This window comes from Marmota marmota, unplaced genomic scaffold (assembly GCF_001458135.2).
Source record: "Marmota marmota marmota unplaced genomic scaffold, marMar, whole genome shotgun sequence".
Taxonomy (NCBI): domain Eukaryota; kingdom Metazoa; phylum Chordata; class Mammalia; order Rodentia; family Sciuridae; genus Marmota; species Marmota marmota.
The window spans coordinates 4,408,016-4,432,879 of NW_025999962.1; the positions used below are offsets into that span (position 1 = coordinate 4,408,016).

At 55.0% G+C, this 24,864-nt stretch overlaps 1 protein-coding gene across 1 annotated transcript in view; it reads left to right on the top strand.

Moving 5' to 3' along the window:
- Positions 1 to 24,864, top strand: part of Efcab6 (EF-hand calcium binding domain 6) — a 190,341-nt gene that overhangs the window by 138,229 nt on the left and 27,248 nt on the right. Inside the window, 4 exon segments of the mRNA XM_048803015.1 lie at positions 2,216 to 2,410; positions 6,098 to 6,253; positions 10,804 to 10,999; positions 14,129 to 14,320. Coding sequence (XP_048658972.1) covers positions 2,216 to 2,410; positions 6,098 to 6,253; positions 10,804 to 10,999; positions 14,129 to 14,320 — 739 coding nt within the window.

Consider the following 24,864-nt stretch of genomic DNA (forward strand, 5'->3'; position numbering starts at 1 on the left):
TTACACAAAGGATTATATAATGAAGGGTGAGGTTATGTATGCTGAATTAACTCTCTTATTATTCACATTCATAACAATATTTTAGTTGCGATTGTGCAATCTGGTCTTCTGTTTCCTCGTGATGAGAAGAGAATGTTTATGATCTTTATTAATGAAGTAATTAAGAAGTGCCTTTTCATTCAGTTCAAGTGTCATGATTTAGAGCGGGGAGCTGCACCCTCAGGAGTGCACCACGGCCAGAGTGGGTCACCGCAGGAGAGGGGCCTCCCCCTGGTTCCGCGGCAGGAGGGTAGCGCAGCTTACGCAGAGCTGAGCCACTGGGCCCCCTGAGTGGTGAAGAGTAGGACAGGGGCCCCAGGAAACTGCAGTCCACAGGGAATCAGACCTGCACTTGGGAGGAAGAGGGAGGCGGAGGCGGTAGAGCCCTGGGCTCTTGGTGTCTCCGACCCTGGCTGGTGCCCGTGTGCGTTGACCCACCCCTCCTCGCCAGCTGGAGGAGCTCAGGGGGTCCAGGATCATGGTGTCTAGACTAAACTAGAGGGAGAGAGGAGTTTCTGGAAGAGGCACACTGCTAGATGGGGGCTGTCGAGGGGCGGCCGTGGACCACCTGCCGAGGGGAGTGGGGTCTCGACAGAGTTGCCCTGTTACCTCACTCTGGTGGCCCAAGGCCAGTGATGGTCCTGACGCAATTAGGAGAGATGCCCTTCCAGCAGCTGACCTGCACCAGCAAGCAGGACGGCCCTGGCTGGAGCCACTGCCCTCGATGGCCCTGCCTGGGTCATTGCCACCATCTGCCTCAGAAACAGGCTCTGCCAGCTCCTTTGCCGGTGGTTCCTGGGCTTCGTTTTAGAAGCAAAACCCCGAGTAAAGTCAGAGTGGTTCTCTTGTGGGGTGCAGGGAGGGGTTTGGATAAGCACAGGCCTGGGAGAGGTCTCGAGGGACCAGGAGTGGCCACGGTGATCCCTGAAGGACTGTACCCAGGGCCCGTCAGCCTGGCCAGCGGCTCCAAGCCGGCCAGCACCTGCTAGTCTCAAAGTTTCCAGCTGCACTGCTCCAACTGGGGCAGGGGATGGCCAGAGGGCGTAGGCCACAGGAGGACGGAGCCTCGGGGCAGGCCTGCTGGCTTTCCCAAAGATGGCGGCCTCCCAACTCCTGTCTCCTCTGCACATCTGCACAGAGCGGAAGCAGGCCCGAAGCTTCTTACCTCCTCCTCTGCCCGCCACGCCACCCCGTGAGGACGAGAACTAGGAAAATCGATGCGTTCTCTCCATTGTTAGGGATCAGTGTGTCCAAGTGACCGTGGGGCTCTGCCGCTGTCCCACAGGAGTCTCCCCCCAGGGAGGCCGAGGCAGGCACGTGCCCAAGCAGAGTCCTGAGGAAGAGCTGGCTCACGGGATCCAGGGGCTGTGCCGTCTTGTTCCTCGTAGCTCTGAGCTTATCAGGGGGAAAATCACATCTGCAAGCACCATTTTATGGATTAGATGAGGATCTTTCTGTAGAAATAAATGCTTTCTTTTTCTTTAAGGAAAATTGACAATTTGCCTTAAAATGTTTAATTGAAGTAATTCTATTCTATGTGAATAACATTGGGAGGTAAAAACCTCTCCATCAGGCCTCTTTAATGAATTATAATTCAGAAAAGTCTCAATAATAGAAAACGACATTAAAGGCATGCAGCACCCATCTTATCTTGCTTTCCCCGCAGTCTCTCTTGTGGGTGCATGTGACTGGCGTCTCCTCAGGAGAAGATAGGGACTTTTCCATCCTTGAATCAAGTGGCATTTATTTGTTCAAGTTTTAAGACGGAATATACTTTTTGAAGGATTTTCTGCTAATTTTCTCACATAGTTTCTTTTACTGCAGGTACCCTGTGAACATTTTGAATGTATGGAGGGGGTCGGCATTATATTCTGTGACCACTGCTGTGCCCCCACAGTATGACAGGACACGGCTTTCTCTTGGGGTGGGTGACAACTGGCAATAATTCTGCTAAGGATAGAGCAGTGACTTTTACATTCTGATGTGACCTGGGGACCCTGGTGAGTGCTGCTTCAGAGCAGGTCGGGGGCTAGAGCTGAGACTGTGCTTCTGCTGCCCACAGGGCCACTGCGGGTGGTGAGGCGGCAGAAGGGACTCCCCCCAGGACTCCTGTCCAGCCCTGCGCACCAGCGCACCTCCATGGTGGCTGTTGAGAGCTTTTCTTTTTCTTTTAAAGCTATGACACCGAAGGAAGAGGCCACATCACTTACCAGGAGTTTCTACAGAAGCTGGGTCTTCGCTATTCGCCCACCGTCCACCGGCCGTATGCAGAAGATGACTTCAACTTCCTGGGCCACTTCACGAAGCCCCAGCAGGCCCAGGAAGAGATCCAGGAGCTGCAGCAGAGCACCGAGAGAGCGGTGCCTGCCAGGTGGGTTTGCAAGTGCTGGGGCCGTGGCTGGATGCTGTCTGTCCTGCCTCTACCCTGGCTGCAGAAGTTGCTTCAAAATGGGGCCTTCTGGCTTGTGCTGGCCAAGTTATCATGGACTTGTCATGTGCTCACTGCCCAGATCCTAGAAATTGGTGCTAAATCAGAGTTAGAAAGCAGTTAAGAAGCGTCAAGCCCTTGCCGCCCTCCCCAGGCACAATCCCGTGCCATTCTTTTATGATTTATGGGCCACCCTGGGAAACCACCCTTTTCAGCCACATGCTGCATAGAGCCCCACCCCTTCCTTGGCCCCGCTAGGATGCAAGCCCTTGGGATGCCCATCACTGTCCTATAGCACCCGACAGGTAAGTGAATGGATGTGTAAATGAATGACGAGACAGCCTTGAGCCCACCCTTTCTACTGTGAGGGCTTGATCCAAAGAAACAGCTGAGAACGGCTCAGCAGTCGCAAGGGGTGGCTGGCAGGGTGTCTGTAGCTACAGCAACAACCCAGGAACGCCTCCAGGCCCAGATCAGTGAAGGGTGGCCCCGGAGAGCCTGGAGCGGCGTACGGCTGTCCAAGTCCCCGTGGATAAACACAGCGGCTGCCTCGGAGGGCCAGCTGGCGGTGAGGTCTGGGATGGCCCGGGGACCACGACTGGAGTGCCGTCAAGGGCACGCGCACATGCCCAAGGACCAGGCTGGGCAGAGCCAATGGCAGTACATTGGGCTTGGATGTAGGATTGTACAGGACTGTTTTCCATTTAAAACTAGCTGCTCACGTCCAGTTCTTAACATTGACCATGTAGGACAAACTGGCTGTGTGTGGTGACCCTAAACACTGAGGGGCCTCAGCCCGCCCTCGTTTTCGCCCTCCGCACCCTCTGCCCGTGGCTCTGCCGTAGCTGCACCTGGCTCTGCTCACATGTCTGTCCCGTCTGTCATCTCAAATGGCAGAGCTCAGCTCTCCGTCCCCAGTACCTGGCTTAGCACCTGAGTGAAGGGACGAGTTGCTGTTGAAGAATCCCCAGAGGAAGTGAGGTGCCGGGACCCAGGGGGAGTCTGTGCCTGGTAGCCTTGAGCAGAGCGCGTGGGACATCCCTGCGTTGGGCCTGGGGTACCGAGTCACAGAGCCCAGAGGCAGCGTTGGGCTTGTGGAACTCAGCGTGATGCATGCGCCAGGTTGGAGTGAACCAGACCTGCCTCCAGACCAGGGAAAAGTGGAGTCTCTCCTCACCGACAGGGCTGGCCTCGTCACCCCGCGTCCTCTCTTCTGCCACTCCTGTGTGTAAGAGGCTCGGAGAGGAGGCTTCTCTGCTCTCAGGGCCATGCTGTCTCCCCTGTTCTGCTGAGCATGGCTGCAGGACCTCGTAGTTGACTACGCTCACGGGCCACCCCATGAGCAGGCCACTGACCCCAAACACAACCAGCTTCTGCTCTCTCAAAAACATGGGCTGCTCCAACTCACGAAGGAGCTTGCCCTCGGGCCTGTTGTTGGGACTGTGGTGGAACTTTCGGGTGAGCCTGGGAGTCGGGGTCCTCAGGATCTTTTTACCTCCTCATTCCTTCTGAAACTCAGGTGGGGCTGGTACATGGGAGTCATGTTGGATGAAAGGGACTGAAGCTGTACATTTGTCCCTTGGATCTAAGGAACATGTCTTGTCTGCAGTGTACTGAACACCTTGTAAAGAGGAAATATCCTATCTAGCCTTCTGTTCTTTTTCCGGGACTTGCTCTTCATTCAGCCTGAATCGGAGCAGCAGTAGTGAACTGGCCACGCGACACAGCTGCTCCAGAGCACATGCGGAGGGTAGGGGTGAACCCAGCAGAGCTGGCTGGGGCTGGGGAGGTGGCGTGCGAGAGGAGCTGGTGGCCACACAGCTGGCCATGGCAGTGCCCTCTCCAGGCTCCCGGTCCAGACCAGGAACGGGCCACAGACCCTGCACGGCTCTGCTGCTCCATGTGGGCCAACACCGCTTCTGTCTGGCAGTGTTCGTGATCTGGGTTCCAAACCCTCATTTACTCTGTGCACATATTTACTCTGAAAGAGAAATAATTACTGCCGAGAAGCCAGTCCAAGAAGTGCTGAATGCTTCAATTTTCTAAAAATATGTATCTCAAAAAAATGTTTTGATTTTTTATCTACCTTCATTTGCTTTCATCTTGGAGGATTAAGTGGGATATGATGTTGCGGTGGCCAGCAGCCATTGGAAGTGTGGGACTCAGTTTGGTGGACTCCTGTAGGGAGTCCAAAAGATCCGTGCTGTTGCTGGACATTGGGGACGGTCACTGCAGCCCCTTCGTATCAAGCGCTCCCGTGTCCTGCAGGCTGACTCCACATTAGAGGCCCTCAAGGGAAGGCCACAGAGCATTGGATGGCTTCAGCTTGAGCACCACTGCCCTGCCTCAGGCCCCTGAATAGTCCCTGTGAATTTTACCTCTCCCAGGTGACTTTTCTGTCCCCTGGCACTTTTGTTTCAGGCAGATTCAAGGCACTCTCCTCTCCCACCAGCGCTTATCTGAGTCATGGACAACCACCAGCCAGACAGGGCTTCACCCTGAGTGTGACCCTTCCTCAGCTGGTGAGCAGGGGCCTCTCAGACCCCCGGCTGAGCTGGCTACAGAACTTAGGGTCAGCCCACCGCAAGTCAGGGGCCAGGCTGATCATTCTTAGAGACGCCACCTTTTAGTCACTAACGATAATGAAGTCAGGGAAGGATTTTCCTGAACTGACGAACTGACTCCTAGACTCTCGAATGTGTTCTGCAAGAAAATCAGCCCTGGCTGGGAGCTGAACAGGGAGCCGAGTCCTTGGCTGCCAGGGGAAGGCCCAGTCTTGTCCCCACCCTGCCCTCGCCCTCATCTGTCAAGTGGGCTTGATAAGCCCTGCAGGGCTGTTGAGAAGACGCACGGTCCCGCTGCACCCAACGGTGGCTGTGCTTCTTAACAGTAAAAAGACCAAATCAAAAAACAAGGTATCCGGGGACACTGCCTTGTCCCCCAACCACTGGAACCCTGGCCTGTCCGCCCCTGCCCTCTCCCACTCCTGCCACAGGGCCTTGGCCAGCTCTTCCCTGGACCCCTGGGAAAGCCCTTCCCACAGCCAACCCTGCCTCCTGGTCTTTGCTCAGTGTCCTGTCCCAGTGAGGCCTCCTGCACTCCCGCCGAGAGTCCCCGCCCACTGGACGTGGGCATCACGGTCCCCTACTGGCTCCTTCTCTTGCCTACCAACCTCGCCACAGTGCCCTTGGGGCTTCTGTCATCGTCGTCCCTCGCCCCCGCTAGAATGTAAATGCCCCAGGGATTCCTGTTGACTCTCCCCCAGGGCAGGGCATGGCGTGCAGAAGGTGCTCCGGGAGCGTTTCCTGAGAGCGAAGGTGTATCTCACGTCTGTAATATCCCTGTAATTTTAAATCCTTGGTTCCATTTTCAAAGTACCAATTTCAGTAAAAAGACAGGTTGTAATTTCTCCAGTGTAGGTTTGCTAATGATGATAAAATGATAATGGGACACATATAATTTTTTCTGGGATACCTTTTAACATAAATATTACACTGAGCCTGCGAAACACCTTCCAGATCAGTTCTTAGAGAAGCCATCAAGCCATTGCCTTAGAGTGATCACAAAACCCGAGCTTTAAAGAAAGTGTCTCCCTGGCTTTGGAGGGGTCTGAAGCATGCTCTCTTTCAGGGATAAACTCAAGGACCATTATCAAGACATCAGCAAAGCCCTCGCCACACTGGATAAATCCAAGACCGGCTCCGTCGCCCTCTGCAAGCTGCGGAAAGTGCTGCGAGACTGTGGGTGTCCCCTCAAGGAGGTGGAGCTGAGCAGCCTGCTGAACAGGTTCCTGTCCCCTCGTCATTGTTGCGCCACGGGGGACACGTGTGCTCCTTCCCCCAGCAGCGTGACCTCTGCTCTGATTTTGGTTTTGATTTTCTCCACGCTGCTCGTTCGCTTCGGGGAGAGTCTTGCAGTTCTGTGAGGCTTGTTCCTAAAAGCTGTGGCCCCTTTGCCCTGCCACGGTCCTCCTCTCCTCACCAGAGTTCCCAGCTCCAGGGCTTGTGACTGGTGGCTCCTGGACTGACCGTCCCCACTTCTAAGGGACGTGCCCGTGCCACTTCCTGACTCTGTGCTTGTGGGTGGTGTCTTTGGCCTCCTCCTGGAAGCCGTGGTTGAAGCCTTTTCCCGCATCACCCGCCACCAACCACCCAGCCCCTCGGCCCCTCCACCCCACGGGAATGCAGAGCTCCCCAGGGCTCCCCGTGTTGTGTGGTGGCACCCAGGTTGGGAGACATCGAAGTGTCCATACTGCTGCAGCCCGCTGACCACTTCTCCTGTCTACACTGCTCTTTCCCTGACGTGGTGATCCTGTTTTCCTACTCACTTCATTTCCTGTGTACTCGCTGTGCCTAATTAGGTCCCCAGCTGGCCCGGGGTGTGGACTCTCTCTGCGTGTTCGCGCCTGCGCACTGCCAGCTCATCGTCATCGTCTTGAACCGTCCCTTTCATGGTCTCGTTCCTGGGACTTTCTTGATGTGTTTGGTTAACGAGCTCCGCTCCTTTGTTCTTCCCGAGCTGCTCCTGATCAGTGCCCGCCGCCGAGCCCCCGCGCTCTCCCTGTGGTTTTAAGTCTCTCTCTTTTGTTTCCACCTCTCCTCTTGGTTCCACTTCTGGGAGACGCCTGCTTTAGCTCCCAGCCCTTCTGTGTGGAGCCGTCTCTCTCCCAGTCCCCACGGCGGATCCCCGGTTGGCTTTCCCAAAGTCCCTGTCTTCCCGCACCCTGCTGCTGTTTCTTGTGCTCTGAAACCAGCATAGACTTCTTTACCCAAAAGCATCTCCTCAGTGTGACTTTAAAACAGTCCTTCATATTAGACTCTTTCCCCAAAATAGGCTCATTTAAGAGTGGGCTACTAAAAATCAGATTAGAAGCTCTGCACAGCCAGCGGAAGGGGCTGACTTTGGCCTGGGCTCTAGGGGACCCTGGCGGGCCGTGTCTGTGGAGGACACCCAATGTCAGCACCTTTAAAGCCTTTCTTTGGGGCTGGTTGGATTTACCAGAAAACAGAGTTGCCAGATAAAATACAGGATGCCCAGCTAAATCTGAACTTCAGGTGAACAATCAATTGGTCTGTAAGTGTGTCCCATGCAGTCCTAGGAAACACTCACACTGAGACACTTTGTCATTTGTTTGCAATTCTATTCCTGGACACACCCTTTAGTTTTTTGTTGCTTGCTAAATCTGGCGAGAGGACCTTGGGTCCCTTGCTGCCAGCACTCAGTGCTGCCTGGGGAGCCACTCGGAGGTTTAGTGACAGGTGCTGTGGGCTGAATAATGGCCCCAGAGAAACCCGCTGCCGAGGCCAGCAGTGCTTCCAAAGGGCACCTCCCGGATGCGGAATTCTCGGTTGGTGGTTTTTTCTTTCTAAACTTCATCTCATCCACTTCCTTTGTTCCCACCTGATCTCTGACGGAAACCCAGAGTCGTCGCATTTCGTCGCATCTCTGTCCCTCTGTAGGCGACTGTTGTGCTTTTACTTCTGTTTTTGTTGTGTTCTCTGCCCTCTGGCGCCTTTCAAGGGCTTTCTCTCTGACCCTGGGTCTCTGCAGCTGGGATGTGGAGTGCTGGGTCAGGTGCTGCTTAGTGTCATCCTGCTGAGAAGCATCCTCGGAGCTTCCGGATGACACCTGTGGCTTGGTGTCTGTCATGGATATTGGAAGAGTCTTGGCCATTGTTACTTCCAATGTGCTTCTGCCCCTTTCTTCCTTCCTGGGTTTCGATGAAGCAGAGCTTTTGAAGTCTCCCCACAGTTCAAGACCTTCTCTCTTGGTGTGGGGTTCCTGGGTTTCCTTCCCATTCTTCTTTCCATTTCATTTCAGTTGGGAGGCTTCTGTGGACACGAATTCCCTCCTCAGCCTTGCCTGGGGACTCCTCCTGATGTGGGGTGGCTGCGGGGCTCTCTCCTCTGTACCCACTGTGGCGATGCCAGAGCTGGGTTGCAGTTCTGTGCCTTCTGACTGGAGCGCCATCTGTTTGTGGGCCAGGTCCCCGGCTGCAGCCTGCAGACATGTCTTGTAGCTCTACTCCCTCTTTAGGTGGCACAGGAAGCTGGAAGGTGCCTGAGGGGCTGATTCCCTGTCCTGGGTTGGGAGAAGGTCTGATCAAGTCTCTTCCCTGTTGCAGAGAAGGGTCTGAGCACACTTCCCAACGGTCACTCTTTCCCTCCTTGCCAGAACACGTGGGCTCTCCCTCGGGTCTTCTCTGTGGTGGTTCCTGGCGGCCTCTGGGCCACACTCAGCAGCTCCCAGCTCTTCAGGAGAACCCTCACAGTTCCCACCAGCTTACAGCAACAAGAGCTTTGCTCCCACAGAGCAGGTCTCTGCTGCGATCCTCAGGATATGACTTCTCTACAGATTTCAGGGTGACTTTTTGCCCTGTGACCTCTGTTTTTCCCTGGACCCAAGAAAAGCCATCAGTGCTCAGCTTGTTCAGCTTCTTCTAGTTGATGGAATGAGAGGGAGACTCTGAGGTCTAATTCGTCCCCATCCCTCCAATCCACATCTTTTTATTTCTTGCTTGCTTTCCTTTCTTTTGCTGGAGTACTTCCTGAAGTAGTTTTCAAAGAAAGGTTGGACAGGAAGTGAATTTTCTGAGTTCTTATGGTCTAAAACTTTTTAAATGCTTGCTCACACAGGTTCTTAGCTTGTTGGAACCTAGAATCCTAGGAAGAAAATCACTTTCCCTTTAAATTTTGAAGCTGTCATCCAAGGATGTGTGTGTGCGTGTGTGTAGAAAGGGAGGGCATTTCATCCTCAAATACTCTCATGTTCTCTTCTTCCTCAAGCAGCATCATCTCTTCCCACTGAATCTATTTCCAGCTGAAGAAGAATTCATATGAATTCAATGCATGAGCCATGAGGAAATCGCAGTAGATAAATAATTGACTAAATGGTTATAAGAGAGACTTGTTAGAACGTAGTTAGGCTTGATACTTTTATAAACAACCACAAAAGAACTGTGGGATTTCTGTAGTCCACCTTTCAATGGGTGATCAACTTCTTCACGCACTGAAACCTTAATAAGGATCCACTACTTGGTTGCTTGTTCTTTCTCAAAGACCCTTGATGATAAACATCTTGGCTATTGGCAATTACATGGAGATTATTCTTTTCTAGATCCGAAATAGACTTTTCTAAATACTACAGAGGAGATTAGCATATGCATTTGGTTTTATTACTACATTTTAATACCATGCTGGCAATTCATCCTGCTGATGAAATGGCGTTGATTGTCCTCTGCCGTGGTGTCTCCGTCACACGGGCGACCCGATGCGGGCTGCGGGAGGCTGCCATGCAGCTGTGAGCTGGCAGAGCCCGGCTCTTGGCTCGTCTTCTCTGGAAGCCAATCTCTGAGTCGCTGGAAACTTCTCTCTCTAACTTACCAGTGTCCTGAGCTGTCCTGCTCTGACACCTGCACCCCGTGCCACTGAAGGACAGTTTGGGCCCTCGGGTACCAATGGCGCCCCAAGAACTTAGGTTACAGAAATGTGAATTCTGAACACAACGAAACTTTATTTCGAATTATTTTACATCTTTAATAAATATGCTCTATACATTTAGGGAACCTTTGGGTTCTACTCACCATCTGTTCCTTCATAATTTAAAGGTAATTTCCTCAGTGTTGGAGTTGAGGGCACAAGGGAACCTCCATTTCCACCCAGACGTCCTCGTGGAGGCCAACACAGATACAATTTTTATTTGAAAAAATATTAAGCCAGCTAGGCTTTGCAAAGATACCTTTGGAGAGCTTTTGGCTTGACAATTTCATTTCTTGCAAAATAATTTAATGTCTGTTTCATGCGATTCCTCTTGTGCTTTCCACTCTCTGACAGATTTCCATTCTCCTCAAATCCCATGGCAATGTCCAAGTCACAGCCCCCTCGGTTACGGCCTTGGCGACCGGGCACCCCACGTCACTGCACCTGCTGTCTCACTCCCCGGGTCTCAGACCCTGCTGTCAGTCTTGACCCCACGCCCCACACCGTCATGGGATTGCGCCGCAATGCCACGTCCCTGTTCAGGCACCTCCCTCGGGCCCAGCTCCTGTGACCAGTCCTCTCCTTCCTGTCATCCACACTCCAAAGCAGTGAGCCCACTGTCCAGTCTCAGGTCTTCAGAGTGCAGTGGCCTGTGTCCCTACCACCTGGAGTGCCCCTAGCTGTAGTATTTATGTGCCTGTCTAATAACAGAGCTGACTGGCACGTGTCCCCACGGGCAGGGAACAGCATCTTGACATGGCTCATGTCCCCCACAGCACTGTTCAGCAACTGTTTGTTGAATGAGTGAGTGATAGACTTTGAAAAAGTAATATATTCTTTTCTTTGGGGGGGGTCAAGTTGGGGCATCAGCCGGCAGGATAATCCCGTCAATTACCTTGACTTCTTGAGAGCGCTGGAGAAGAGCCAGCTGGGCAGACCGCAGTCCAGAGACCAAGAAGGAAGCCTGCCCATCAACGTCTCCACGCTGAACCCAGAGGAGATCGTCAAGAACATCCAGGAGGCCGTGGAGTCTGCGCAACCGGCTCTGCTCCAGGTAGGCCAGCTGCGAGTTGGCGTGGAAACTGGGCTCCACCACGGCCCCAGTCACCACCTGCGGGGCCCCGCTGCCTCGATCCTGCTCCTGCTCCGGGCGTCCTGTTCATCAGGATGGGATGGCGCATTTGAGCCAGGGCTCAACCCCTTCTCACTCTGTAAAATCCTGCCCGACTCAGCCCCTGGAGGGCCAGTCCCCCGTGCTCAGCAAGTGCTGGGGTGGGTCAGGAGAGCACAGAAGGTAGAGCAGGCCCACGGGACCTGCCAGTTCTCAGTGTGGCCAGGCACTGGGCCCACGAAGATGAGGGACACAAGGTGGCTGTGCCACCCCGACCTCATGGTGAAGGCGGCCAGCAGGGAGAGGGGGAGGGTCGGCTGAGGGTCAGCCGAGGGATTGGCTTTATGTTGGTGTGGCGCGGACTGTGACCCGTGCTGGTGTCCTCAGGCTCCAGGCGAGGCGGGTGGTCCACAGGTGTGTTTTCTCCTGCAGCAGCCGCCAGGAGAGAAAGCACCATGTGCATGAAATGAGGCAGCACCTGCAGAGGGTCCCGCAGGAAGCCGGCCCCCCCAGATGACCACAGGCCAACCGGAACTAGCCATCAGGTCAAAACTTCAGGGCCCCGGTGACCTAGCCCCCCACATGAAAGGCCCCCAGACATTGCAGAGCCCTGACCTCCACACCACGGGAGGTCAGCGTGGCCCCAGGAAGGAGCCTCCGTAGCTCTGCAGACAGCCACGCTCCTTCCCGGGGAGCTCTCACGGGCCGGGAACCCTGGTGAGATTCTGAGTCTTTTCTCTTGGGTCACAGCCTTGGACGCTAGGGCTGACGATTGGACAGGAGGGAAGTTGAAGCTCAGGATGAAAACTTGCCAAGGTCACGTAGGGAATGTGAGTTAGGAACTGGCTGTTGGGTAGAGAGAGAAAGGGAATCGTCCTGGCCCTTCTTTTCCAAGTCCAAGAGGTTTGAAGAATTGAAGTGCTGAAGATCTGGAACTGATTTATTAGGAGGATCAGCTCCAGTGCGCTGGGTCTTGAAGGAGCCCAGGCCGAGAGCCACTGGTGTTGTGAGCTGTCCATGGACACCAGTGTGGTGCGAGGCCCAGCCAATGCTCGCTCTCCACGCTCGAGATCTGAACTTTGTGTGTGAGTGAATCAGATCCCTCTTTTCTCAGTGTGGGTGGGGAAAGTGGGCTCTGGAGTCCAGGGAGAGGGGCTGATGGGCTTCTCACACTGAGGTCCATGGATGGGGAGAGGAGCAGGAGGCCAGCATGGCCCAGCTGGCTTGGGAAAAGCCGGTGGTCTCGGCCTGCGTCCTGGAGAGAAGCAGGGTCAGCACCTCGGGGTCTCGCGTGGGCAAGTAGCTGTGTCTTTGATGACTGTCTAGAGAAAAATTAGTGTGAGCAGGTCGTGGGCCAGAAGAGAGCCCAGGACCACACCTGCTGCCAGAGGCCTCCCTGCCCAGTGGTCACCTGGAAAGCTTGTGGACAGCAATCCAGGCAGCACGGCCCTGTCCCTGGCGAGCACGTGGACTGACGATGGCCCTACATTGCGAGCCAGGTCTGGACGTCCTCCAGGAGGCTGTGAGTCTCCTGCTGCCTGAGGTCAGCACACTGTTCCGGTTTTCAAAAGTATCGTGCAGGTCAGATAAACCCCAGTTCAGATGGCTGGTCCCTTCTAATCTAAAGTGGCACCGCTTGACTCAGTCAGGTGCTTCTCGCACTGAGGTCCGTGGAACCTGTGGGAGGAGCCGGGTGCTTGTTTGTGGGAAATGCGTCTTCTGCAGTGAGGGGCTGGGCAAGGGCCAGATGCCCCGGCAGAGAACACGGAGGTGGGTTGGAGGGGGAGAGGGCCAGGGGGGGAGAGGGCCAGGGCGGGCGATGCCATCAGACAGGAGGCAGGTGTGTGTGTGAGTGTGTGTGTGTGTGTGCGCGCGTCTTGTTTGTGGAGTGACTTAACAGTGCCTTCTAGCCACCACGACCTTCTGACACCTCCTCCCTGCGGCTTGGAGGCAGGGCTTACCGCAGGCCCAGGGGGGCTGGGATGGTGGGGCCCATGCTGTCCTCTAAGGTCCTTGCAGCACCAAGCACTTGGTTTGCAGCGTCTATTTCTATGGTCATCATCCTCAGCATGTGCTGGGAGCCACCACGGGCAGCAGTGAGGCCACCCCGAGTGCAGGCCACTTTTATAGGGAGGCCACGCCCGGAAGGTGGGCAGCAGAGCCCAGTTCAAGGCCGACCCCTGACTCCAGGGCCAGGGCCCCCTGCCCTGCTGCCTCACGTCACTGCAGCCAGAGGAAATGTTGAAGCTCTGGGTCATCCTCTGCCGTGGCTTTGGCCACACCTGACCCCATCCAGGGTGTGCCTAATGAGCCCAGAATGAAAACCAACCACAAGAGGATTTGGTTGGGGTCTACAGGCACATTAAATTTCTTACTTAAAAAAAAATCTTAATCTACCACTTGATACAGATTTCCTAGTGCAATAAAAATGAATGATTTCATTTCAACAGATGGAAAAAAATGTGCTTTCTTTTTATAGCACATTTTTGCACCTCTCAGTGTGACTACGGCACGGCTGGATTTGCAGTGGTCCTCAGCCCCTCAGCATAGGCTCAGGGCGGTGCCATCTTCTCGGGATGCGAGGCCCCTAAGGCCCTGGCCAGGACAGCAGTCTCAGTGTGAAAGCCCGGCTGGGGACAGGTTTGGTAGGGAGGGACCCATCACCCTCCCCCAAGGTGTTCCCCAAGTCCGACATCGGCCCGAGCCCTGCCTGATGCCCTGCACCTTCCCCTGCTATTTATGCTTAAAGGATCTAGAATCTAATGGTCCAGGGACCTGAACAAGTCACTCTGTCCTCTGTAAAATGGAGTCCAGGAGGCTGAGGAGCAGTTCCAACAGGTTTCAGGGCCCTAGACCAGGATTCCCCTGCCCCTTCTTCCTCCCAATGTGAACGGCAGTAAGAGCTGATTAGGTGAATTTCCTCTGGACCTCAGAAGCCCTCCGTCCACAGTGGAGAGTCGCTCGCGTGCCCTGGCCTCATCTGCATTCAGCAGAGACAGGCTGAGGGTGATTCCCCTGTTGTGGTCACTTCACGGCAGCCCTTGTCATCAGACTCTTCTCTGCTCTTTTCAGACATTTTCTGCCCTGGATAAAGAGGACACCGGTTTTGTAAATGCCACGGAATTTGGGCAAGTCCTTAAGGACGCCTGCTGCCAACTATCGGACAATCAGTACCATTATTTTTTGAGGAAACTAAGAATTCATCTAGTGCCCTACATAAATTGGAAATATTTTCTAGAGAACTTCAGCTCTTTCCTAGAGGAGGTAAGGTGTCTGCAATACATAAGTGTCTTTTTATGAAAATGAACTGAAATTAGTTTTTACAAAATGGTAATTGATTAAAACCACATCAGATAAATTGGCAATCACCTCATGTAATAGCTCATTCTAAATGAAGAATTGGTGTGAATTCTACATAGAGTATTAGAAGGTGAATATGCATCTTCTACTTTCCTGCAAAGTTTTATTTATTTTATTTTCAAAAAATTCTTGGGAGCTTGCTTTTGTCAGGTTGTTGTAGAGTTTTAAGGAATCTTAGGTCCTAGAAGATGATCCGGTGTCCAGAGAAGCAGGCCTGCTGTGCCCTGGGCTGTGTCCTGGTGAACTGGGAGGCAGAGGTGAATGTGGAGGTAGGGGTTCTGATAGGGCAACAGGAGGAGAGGCCCTGGGAAGGGCAGTGAGGGCATCCTCTAGGACCCGAGTCCCTGACACCTGTTCCTGTGTACGTGCGGCTGCTCTGGGTGCCATTGGTAATGGGGTGGCCGTGCTCAGCTTCCCTGATGCCTCCACAGCTCCCAGTGTGTGAGCATTGACGATGTGCCCCAGCCTGCTGGGCCCTGGCGCGTCAGATGTTCCAACTCTGGTGCCAATCTGGTGGTTGGTACGGGCAAGTGATTTTGCACGAGTCGGCCGTCTCGGTTTCACCGTCCACAAGTACCGGGGAAGTTCCCAGTCCTCTGTTGCCGCTTGAGTTTCAAATACCTTCTCCTGTCTGGCCTGCGTCTGCTCCTTCAGTATCGTGACTGCGCTTTTCAATGACTGCTCTGTTGTGATTTAAAACATTAATTGTGGAAATTTGAGGAAATATACAAAAGAAGGCAGCCTCTGGAGCCCGCACTGGTGGCTGGTGAGAGCCACCTCAGCCCCTTAGGGAGCCGCTGCAGGGCTCTGGCCCTCAGGTGCCTCTCCACACAGGGGACGGTGCAGAGCAGACGGCTCCAGGAGTCCACCACCACGTGGCCTCCGTGGCAGGGACGAGGCAGGGCTCAGCTGTGGGGCTGAGTTCTGTTCTACGTGACTCACAGCCTTGGAGATGACTTTTCAATTTTCAATACGCTTTTCAGAGTGGAGATGACAATATACTTGAGTATCTTGTTGTTTCTTATTTTTTTCACTTAACATGGAACTGTACTATGTCTCTTAGGGATTTTCCAAACACCAGTTAAGATGTCTGAACCAGCTCACTGACTCCTGACTTTTAAGCCTTTTGACTTTCCCGAGCTCGGCCACGTCGTCTACTCTGCAGTGAGTGCATGTGCAAATCTGCATCCATTCTTTCTTGGAAAGAATCCAAGAAATAAAAATAGCTGGGGTCAGAGGACAGGGATATTTTTATTGATTTTGAAAGCGGCCCCTTGTATGTGTTTTTAAATAGTTTATTTATTCTTTTGGATTGAGTCGTATGAAGTCACCATTTTTAAAGTCACAAATGACTGAACGTTGACTGACTCAGGTGGCTTCGGCTGGTGTTGGAGGGGCGTGGATACCTCTCGCACACTGTTTGGAATATACTGACAATTCTGAAGAAAAGACTTGAAACACCCTGGGAACAACTGCCATCCCCTCCTGACGCCCGCCCGCGCCACCCTTTCCTGAGGATGCCCTCTGGGAGGATGAGGGACACCTGGGTGTGCTATGGAGTTTGGGGACTCCTGGGGCTTTTCTGGATTCTTGCAACTATTTTATTGACAAATATTTTCAGCCTCTGCCCAGGCAGATATTTATTGAATCGCTTTGAGAGATTTAAGAACAGGTCACTTGACACCCGCGGCCCCAGCCTGCTCCCCAAAGCCCGCACTGTGGCTGCTGCTGGCTGCTCCTGTCTCCTGCCTGCCTCAGCCCCCCCTGGGGCTTCCCTGGCACGTGCTGGTGCAGAGCGGAGGTGCGGCTTCCTCCCCTCTCGGCTGCCCTGGCCTGCTCAGTGCCTTCCCCCCGGCATTCTCCACTCTGTGCCCCTCCCTCCACAGGGGGCTTGGAGTGGGCATGCGCCCTTTCACTGTGTCACCTCCTTCACTGTTGGTGGGCCCGAGTCTCCCATGGGCCCACGTGTCCCAGGCACTGAGCAGACGCCAGGTTCAGCACGAGCACATGGAGGCAGTCCCTGCCTCCCAGGGCCTCCGTCGTGGCCAGGAAGACAGAGGAGGGGGTAGGTCACAGGGCCCTCTCCAGGACATGCAGAGGAGAGATGGGGTCCCTGCCAGATCGGGGCACCAGCTGGTGGTGGGGCTGCAGTGAGGTCGCTGAAGGGAGGTCAGCAGGGGACACTGTCAGAAGAGGTGGGCCAGGCAGCCGGTGGCTTGGGGTCCTGGGCTTTAACCAGGTCACACAGGGCTAGTCTTGGTCTGCTCAGGCTGCCTGTGAAGGACCTGCTCATTCCTGCTCATACCCTCACCCAGGAGTCATGGCGTGAACGTCCCTAAAGCTGCCTGTGACCAGTGCGCCCCACCCTGGCGGGTCCCGTGGATCGCCCTCACCTTCGCCTGCGGGTGAGGTGCCAAGAAGCAGGGCTGACTGCAAAGGAGTGGCGGTGAGAAGTGTGCATCGCCGTGGAGCAGCTGCAGAGATGGCCTCGTCCTTGTGGCCTGCAGGGCCACCGTGGGAGCCACAGAGCAGCCTCCTGATACGTGGCCTGCAGGGTGTGCTCAGAGCTCTGGGCCAACTGTACCAGTGTCTGCCACCAGCCCAGGAGGGCACAGGACCCCTTGCTGAGAAGGTCACCTGAGCCCAGGAGGTCGGAAGGTGTGCAGTCACCAGGAAAGGGCTGCCTACAGTGGGACGCCTGGCTAGGAGGACAGTGAGACCCCCACAGGAGCGACCACGAGTTCTGTCATAGCAAATAACAGAGTACTGAGGCTCCCCTTTGTCCTGTGGATCTGCCATTAGGCACAGGTGGTGGTGGCAGGGCGTCCGTCGGTGCCTCCTGCTCTGGGAATGGGTGGGTGGGGCTGGGGACTGGCACACCATCCCAAAGCTCTCCAGTCTCATCCTGGGGCTTGGTTAATAGGAGGGAGGAGAAGTAACAACGGAGTCCTTGGTGCCTGTTCCCCGAGCTCATTAAATATGACACCAGTCTTCCCTTCCCTCGAGGGACACAGAGGAGTCGAGTAATTAAAAAGAGATTACCAAAATGTAATTAAGGCAGCCAGTGCCCCCTCGCAAAGGAGTTCACAGAGAGTAATCCCCAGCCAGACCGACTCCGCTCCTGGAGAGGGAAGAAGGGGAACTGTACTGCAGGCTTCAGGTGAGACCTGGAGGAAACTGAAGCAGGAGGAGAGAAGACAACAGTCACACCTGCTCACAATCAACTTCTAATGCTGAGTGTAGCTCTAAATCTGTCCTCAACACGTGTGGCAGTGCCACGCCCCTCCCCTGTCAGGGCCTGCCAAGCGCCTCGCCTGCTCCTTCTGCCTTGAGGCCACAGGTAGCACTTCTCAAGGTTCAGGGCCTGGGGCGCTGCCCAGCATGGCCCACCCCACCCTGGGGTGCAGGATCTGTCGGTGACAGAGCCTGGAGCCTTCCTGTGCCCCCGGCCCCCTGGCTGTTCCTGCACACCGCACTCCAGAGAGCAGCCCTGTGGGCACAGAGGCCTGTGGCACTCCAGAGAGCAGCCCTGTGGGCACAGAGGCCTGTGCGGGTGGGAAGGCAGAGGCAGCGGCAGCCCCTTCAGAGAGGAGCCAGCCCTGGGCCCTTCCCACCGGGAACCTCACACCTTGATTCAGGATGAGAAAACTGGCCTGCAGGAGGAAGGGAGAGATGGACGCTAACACGGGTGTGGCCCCAGCGGCTTGATCAGAAAGAAAACGGGCCAGGCTGGCTGAGCTGGGAGCCTCTTCATGAGACGCCCGCAGACCACGGCCAGTTCTCACAAGCTCCCCGCCCTTCTGGAAAAGCATTTCACATTCCAATTCTTTGTACAAAATACAGAGTATCACCTCGTTTTTAGAAAATCGTTCCTGTTTAACATTCCTTTTAAACCTTAAAGTGCAATTTCAGTATCTTCCATGAATATAAAAATAATGCTCAGAGCAGAAATAGAAATTTTAAAAGACATAGTAAAAACCCATATGAAATCTTGCTACTTTATTACCATGGAAATAATGGAATTTTTTTAAACAAAACACATGCTTATTCAATACAGAGTAATTATTTTGTCACATTTTAGCAAGCAGAGAGCCAATGAGACCTTCTCTTGCTCTGTTTATAATGTACATATGATCTTAGAGCCATTCACTTGTGTGTTAAATAACTCAAGATGAGTTTCTTTCTGAGAGAACGTGAGAGTATAGTTTTCAGCTGAAGAGACTGTGAAGCATGTAAAAATGTCGGCAGTCTTGTGTGGTCAGATGCTGTCCCTACTAGTTGCCACATTGGGTGAGTTTCGCGTTAACTGACCTTTGCTTTTACTGTAGCTACAGTGGCGTCCAGGTATTTTTAATGACTGTGACAGAGAAAGGGGAGGTGTGCTCGTGGCATCCAGTGCCCACCGTCCTGTGGACTCTCGAAGCTGGGCAGCTTGCGAGGGTGACTCAGGCCAGCCTGGATGCTGGAGTGGCCTCGGTGCTGGGGCAGGGCCGCGGCTGCTGGCACTGCACCTAACACAGGCAGCAGACGCACCACCTCAGCCCCCTCAGTCCCGGTGTTACCAGCGGCCCACCCTCGGAAAGAAGCCAGGGGACAGCATGTGCTCACCTCTCGCCCTCAGGCCCAGCCCGCCAGGGGGAGGGGCACCCCAGCCCAGGAGGCCGCTGCCTCCTCTGAGCACCAGCACTACATTGGCCCCGGTGCTGCCCAGGTAGCCACCGTGCCCAGATCTCCTGCTTTAAGCAAGCTGGGGTGACCAGAATGACACCGACATGGAAAGCTGCAGCTGGTGGGGCCACTGCTGAAGGGACCTTCCCAGCACAGTGTGGAGGCTGTATGGCCACAGCAGCTCCTCAGAGCCCCACCATGACCAGAAGCCTCTTCTGGGGCAGGGGGACATGCCCCTTCCGACCTCAGTTTCCAGCAGAGTGGACAGTCTAGGGACTGGGCACCTGCTCAGCTCCAGCGGCTGCCAATGGAGCTCTGCTAGAAGCAGGGCAGGGTGACCACCAAAGGTGGCTTGTTTTCTGATGCCTCTGTGGAAGGCTGAAAGTGGACACTCCAAGCTTGCACACCAGCAAGGCTTGACCCCGTGCAGCCTGGTCACAGTCCCTGTGGCCCCTGGAGAGGCCTCTTGCAAACACAGACATTGTCGCCCGAAGCCGGCTCTGCAGGAGCCCTGCCTGCGAGGCCCAGAGAGAGGACACCATGCCCGCCCTGATTTCCAGTCAAGCAGTCGATTCAGGTGGTCAAGTTTTCTCAGACCCCTGCATTCCCGGCAGAGTCGGGGTCTGCCCGCCTTTATGACCCACCTCAGACAACGCATCTGCTGCAGGTGCTCAGCCAGGCTCCCGGGCGCCGGCTGTGTGGTTCCTGCAGTCGCCGCCACAGAGCCGCTCGCCCCAGGCCTCTGGATGCGCTGTCACCAGCCCTCCCTCCTGGGACTGTGTTGGGACTCCTGATTCCCAGTCTCAGCCGGACGCTGTGTGATCTGGTAAATGGACCGTGGCACCCGCAGCCCCAGCAGGCTCCCCATGGTTCTGCCCCTCCACAGCCACATCAGCAGCTTCTGGATAGACGGGCAGCAGACGGAGTTGCACCAGCCGATCTGCCAGGTCGGGCCCTGTCGGCGCAGCAGCCGTCACGGGGCTCGTCGCAGTGGCCGTGCAAAGGGAGCCCGCTCCACGTGGCACTGCCTCCTGCTGTCCCACGGCTGCTCAGGCCCTGGGCAAGGTGCTGGGGGAACCTCAGCACTCAGAAAACAGGAGTGAGAAGCAGAGGCAGGCAGCAGGCCAGGCCCTGGGCCCAGGCTCGTGCCAGACAGCTGGCCTCACTCACTGCTCCTACAGGATGGCCAGTGCCCCAGCAGAAATGGCTGTGGCCATTCGTGAACTAACCAAAGTTCCATCTCTAGACCAGTACTTGAAGGAGCGAGTCGACCTTGTGACTGCACCTGGCAGATTGCTGCCATCCTCTTGTCACCACATCAGACATCGTCACAGTGAGGGCTGATGGACTTGGGAGGTGCTACGAGCAGCCACTGCTGCAGGCATTCTCCTCATCCTCACGATGGTCCTGCAAGCCAAGGCTGCTATCCGTCATCAGCCCTGCTTTACAGAGGAGGAAACAGAGGTTCAGAGAGGCACAGCATTCTTCCAGGTCACCTGACTAGGAATGCCAGAGCTGGGATTAGGGCTCTGGCCAGTGCTGGCCGAGGCCCTCAGCCTCCTTCCTGTGGACTCAGAGCTGGCTCAATGTTCACCATTTTTTACATTTGGTGAGCCAATGTGCAGAGGGCTTTGCAGGGTCCCTAGGAGCCAACGGCGAGTGTTTGCAGTCTTTTTATTTTGTATTCCACCCTGCTCCAGAGGCTGCATGTTTAATGCTGAGTAATGATGTGATTAAATGCTGTAGAATTTATTTGGGTGGAGAAATTTATTTTAACAGTTTTACAAATGGCTTCACCCATGAGTTTATTGAATCATTAAAGGGTCAAGGGGTGGCTTCAGGGTTTCCCTTGAAGCTCTCCGCACTTCATGGCAATTGCATGCTACCAGAGGATCTGTGAGGTGGGTGTTTGCAAAGGTCTTGGCCTAGATCCTTTGTGAACATCAAGCAGAAGGTTGGAGGTGAGACGAGGAGCTGGGGGGCAGGGAGGGGGGGAGGAGGAGGCGCTGCTGCCTCTGCGCTGGGGACAGCCAGCAGGAACAGCCTTCTGAGGAGCTCTGGAGCCGGGCAGGGGGAAGGGGCGCCTGGGTGGGGGAATGGCATGTGCAGCGCCGCGAGGTTGGGAGGCAGCACTTGGGGCATGGCCAGGGCACAGGGGACGTGAGGGAGGCCCATGGCCAGAATCTTGTGAGGAGGCTGTGGGTAGGGCTGGAGGGCTGGAGGGCTGATCTGCCTCTCCTGGCTTCCCTGGCTGGGGAGGAGGAGCATCTCAGTGTGTCGTCTTCTGCAGGGCAGAGGGTCTGGTCCGCCACTCACTGTGCTGTTGGTACTGTCTGGGGTGGTGCCTGGCACCCAGTGGCCGCGTGGGTGTCTCTGAGTTACTGGGTTCCTGTTCTGGGTGGGCTCCCGTGTTCTCATGTGTGGTGGGCCACAGGCTGGAGACAGGCAAGAGAGCTCGGCTTTGGAACAGGGTGCCCCAAGCTCCACCCACCGGCAGGGCTGTCCCGGGAACCAGTCCCACTGATTGGGTATAAAATACGGGTCCACAGCTGCCCCCGGTGATGTGGGGGTTAGAGAAGAATCTATGCCCCGTCAGCATCACTGAAGTGACTGGACTTCCAAGGACGTTCGGACTCCACTGGCCCCACTCGTTGTACAGATGGAGGTCCCAGGCCTAGGCCGCATGGTGCCCAGGACACCTGGAGTGGCACCTGGAATTCTGGGGTCAGAGCCTCACCTGTGCAAACCATGTGCCGGATTATGGACGCTCACCCAGAACTCACTCTGGGGCCCCATGGGTGCACGTGCCGGGCCTGGGCTGCTACTGTCCACCTCCGGATCTCAGATCCAGGCCAAGCAGTCAGCTCCCACCCAGGCCCCCCCTGGATTTCCATCTGGATTTTTAAATGTTTTATCTTTTTTTTTTTTCTTTGACAGGGAGTTTTGCTGATGTTATTTTTAGCATTCGGTTTATTCACTGTAAATACAAATGAAGATACAGTACAATTAATTTCTTTTCTAATCAAAATATTTGATCAAATGAAGCAATTCTTCAATTCTTAGAAGTAATTATACCATTCTTTAAGAGGAGAGCAGGAATTCTTTACTGACTATTTCTAATTAGTGTTTTTTGCTACCTGCTGTGTTCCTATTATGTATGAAGTTTCAGGATTGTTTTCCTCCTATAAGATATCATGGAAAGAAACTATATAATTGTCTTCCTAAGTATTCAGAACAAAACTTACTATATGAAGCATGCAGCCAGTGAACTACTAATCACCTCCATATAATTATATTCGCATACATAATCGCATTATTCGAATAATCTGACAGCTGGCATTGACCTCGAAAAGCCACTTCGTACTAACTTGGGACTCAGGCAACGGCTGTCTTAGAAACCCACAAAGGTACCACAAAACGCCCTTAGAGCGGGCTCATGGTCAAGGAACACTGAGGTCTAAACGCGCTCTGTGCTATGTGGTATATGGCTACTTTTTCCCATATTCTAAGCTCACCCCCTTTCATTGCTTGTAATCAGAAATTCAGAACCATACCAGGACCTATTGCCAAGGAACCAGCAACTGCTAACGGAGGGCACAAAGTGTCTACCTGGGCTTGGCCTCCACCTCTGTGGGTGGCTGAGCTGGCCTGGGCCCAGGTCTGGGGGCAGGGCTGGGGCATCTCTGCTCCATGCCTTTCTCGTCCTCCTCAGACCAGCTCGATTGCCAGGTCATATTCTCAGGGTGGTGGCATCCACACAAGCCTTTCCCAGTTATGCTCGAGCTGTTTAACTCTTTGATCACATTTATATAGACAGTCCCCAACTTAAGATTCTCAACTTTACAAGTGGCACAAGAGCAACATTCAGTAGAAGTTGTATTTTGGAATTTGAATTTGATCTTCCCCAGGCTGGCAGCATGTGGCCTGATCGTCTCTCTCCATGCTGGGCAGTGGCAGTGACCACAGGCCCTGTCAGCCCTGCGACCACGAGAGGAGACCACTGAGTGCATGGTGTGTGGCAGCTAAGCGAGGGTGCTCCCGAGGCCAAGGTCATCAGGTGCATTTGCAGCTGAGCCTGTCTTCATTTTCAGGCCTTTCAGTGGCCCCACTCTGAGCTGAGGAACCCGTCTCCCTAACATGCATTGACCAAAGCAAGGCCGTGGCTAAATCCAAGGCCAAGGGGTCAGGAAGTCTTCTTTCTCTGGAGTGGGAGAAGCCACAATGTCACACGTGGACACAGGGAGAGCTGAAGAAATGGGACCAAGGACACAGGCCTACAGCACACCACCACCTCCTGCATGATCTGACAATTTCACCTCCCAGCCCCCATCGTCCAGAGGTTTTAGGGCGCAGTTGGGTGTGACTTTACCAGTCAACCAAGAGTGAGGCTGGACCTAGCTTCTCCACTAGGAGCGTCCTGTCCAGAGCTGCCCACCCCGTTCACGGAGCTGTTAAACAGAGTCCAGGGGCTGCCAGTGCAGCCTGCCTGGACTCAGCCAGCCCCGCGGGGCTCGCCCAGGCCGCCCGCTGGTTCTTGTCCTTGGCTGACCTGCTGGCTCCTGCCCGAGGTTTGGGTGGTGTAGGCGAGCACCCCAGAGCTTTCCCACCTCTACAAGTGCCCTGCGGCAGAGCCCCATCCATCCATCTTCATCACAGACACCGGGAGCGCCCTCCTGGGGTGGACGTGGCCTGCACATCCCTGTTTCTGCACTGACCCCTCCTGCCATCCTCTCCAACGGTCTCCATCTTACAGACAGAGCACTAGGCAGAGAAGAGACGGGCTGACTCAGCAAGCTAGGAGATGGCAGAGCAGGGCCCTGACTGGAGTCTGAGCCCACTGCTCGGCCCTGACACCCTGCTGTCCAGGCAGCCAGTCCAGGGATGCTGTTCCATGGAATGCCACATGGGCCCAGCTCTTGCTCCCGCAGCATGACCAAGTCTCAGGCCTGGTTTCTCCTGGAGACACGCCTACAACACCGGGGCTGGGTGATTTGCCCCCAGGCAGTAATGGGCACCAGTAGGCTTCTGTCCTGCTTATCCAGGGTGGACATGGTGTCAGCCAGGTGCCAGGGCTCAACCCCAGTCTGCCTGACCTCCTGACTCAGGAAAACACTCTGCCACAGCCCCAGCTGCAGCAGCCGTGGGTCTCCCACTGCTCAGGCCCCTGCTGCTCGGGCCTTGGGCCTCCCTTGGAGAGGCTCCTTTTTATACCCACTTTAGGAGGAAAGGGAGGTCAGTTGGGGTATTTTTCTCCCCGAGGTCACAAGAAAGAGCTGGGGTGAGCCCTGGGTAAATGGTGGGCTGTCCCACCCTCCAGGCCTAGCACCCTCCTCTGGACCAGACTGGCCCTTGGCTGAACTCATCACATCTGAGGAGGCCACATGTGGCCACACTGCTGCAGGACTGAGGCTGCTCTCTCCAGAGCCCAGCCTGCCGCCCCCTCACTCCTCACAGGGTGAAGCCCAGGTGACGCTGGAGGACAGCAGTGGCTGAGTTGCAGAGGGCTCTGCCCAGGTGTGAGCAGACAACGGAGCTGGCCAGGAGGGGCCTGGTCAGGGTCAGTGGGGGACAGAGAGGCGTCAGGCTGGGGAGAAGGGGCAGCAGTGGGCTGGTGCAGGTGAGGGGCCCAGGTGGGTTCTGACCCTACACAGGCCTCTGTTGCCCCTCTGACACCTGGGCCTTGGCAGGCAGCCTCAGCCCTCAGCACCATAGGCTGGCGTGGCTGGCTGGGGACTGGGATGTGCTCCCCACAGGACACACACCTCGAGGGCGGGGGTGGG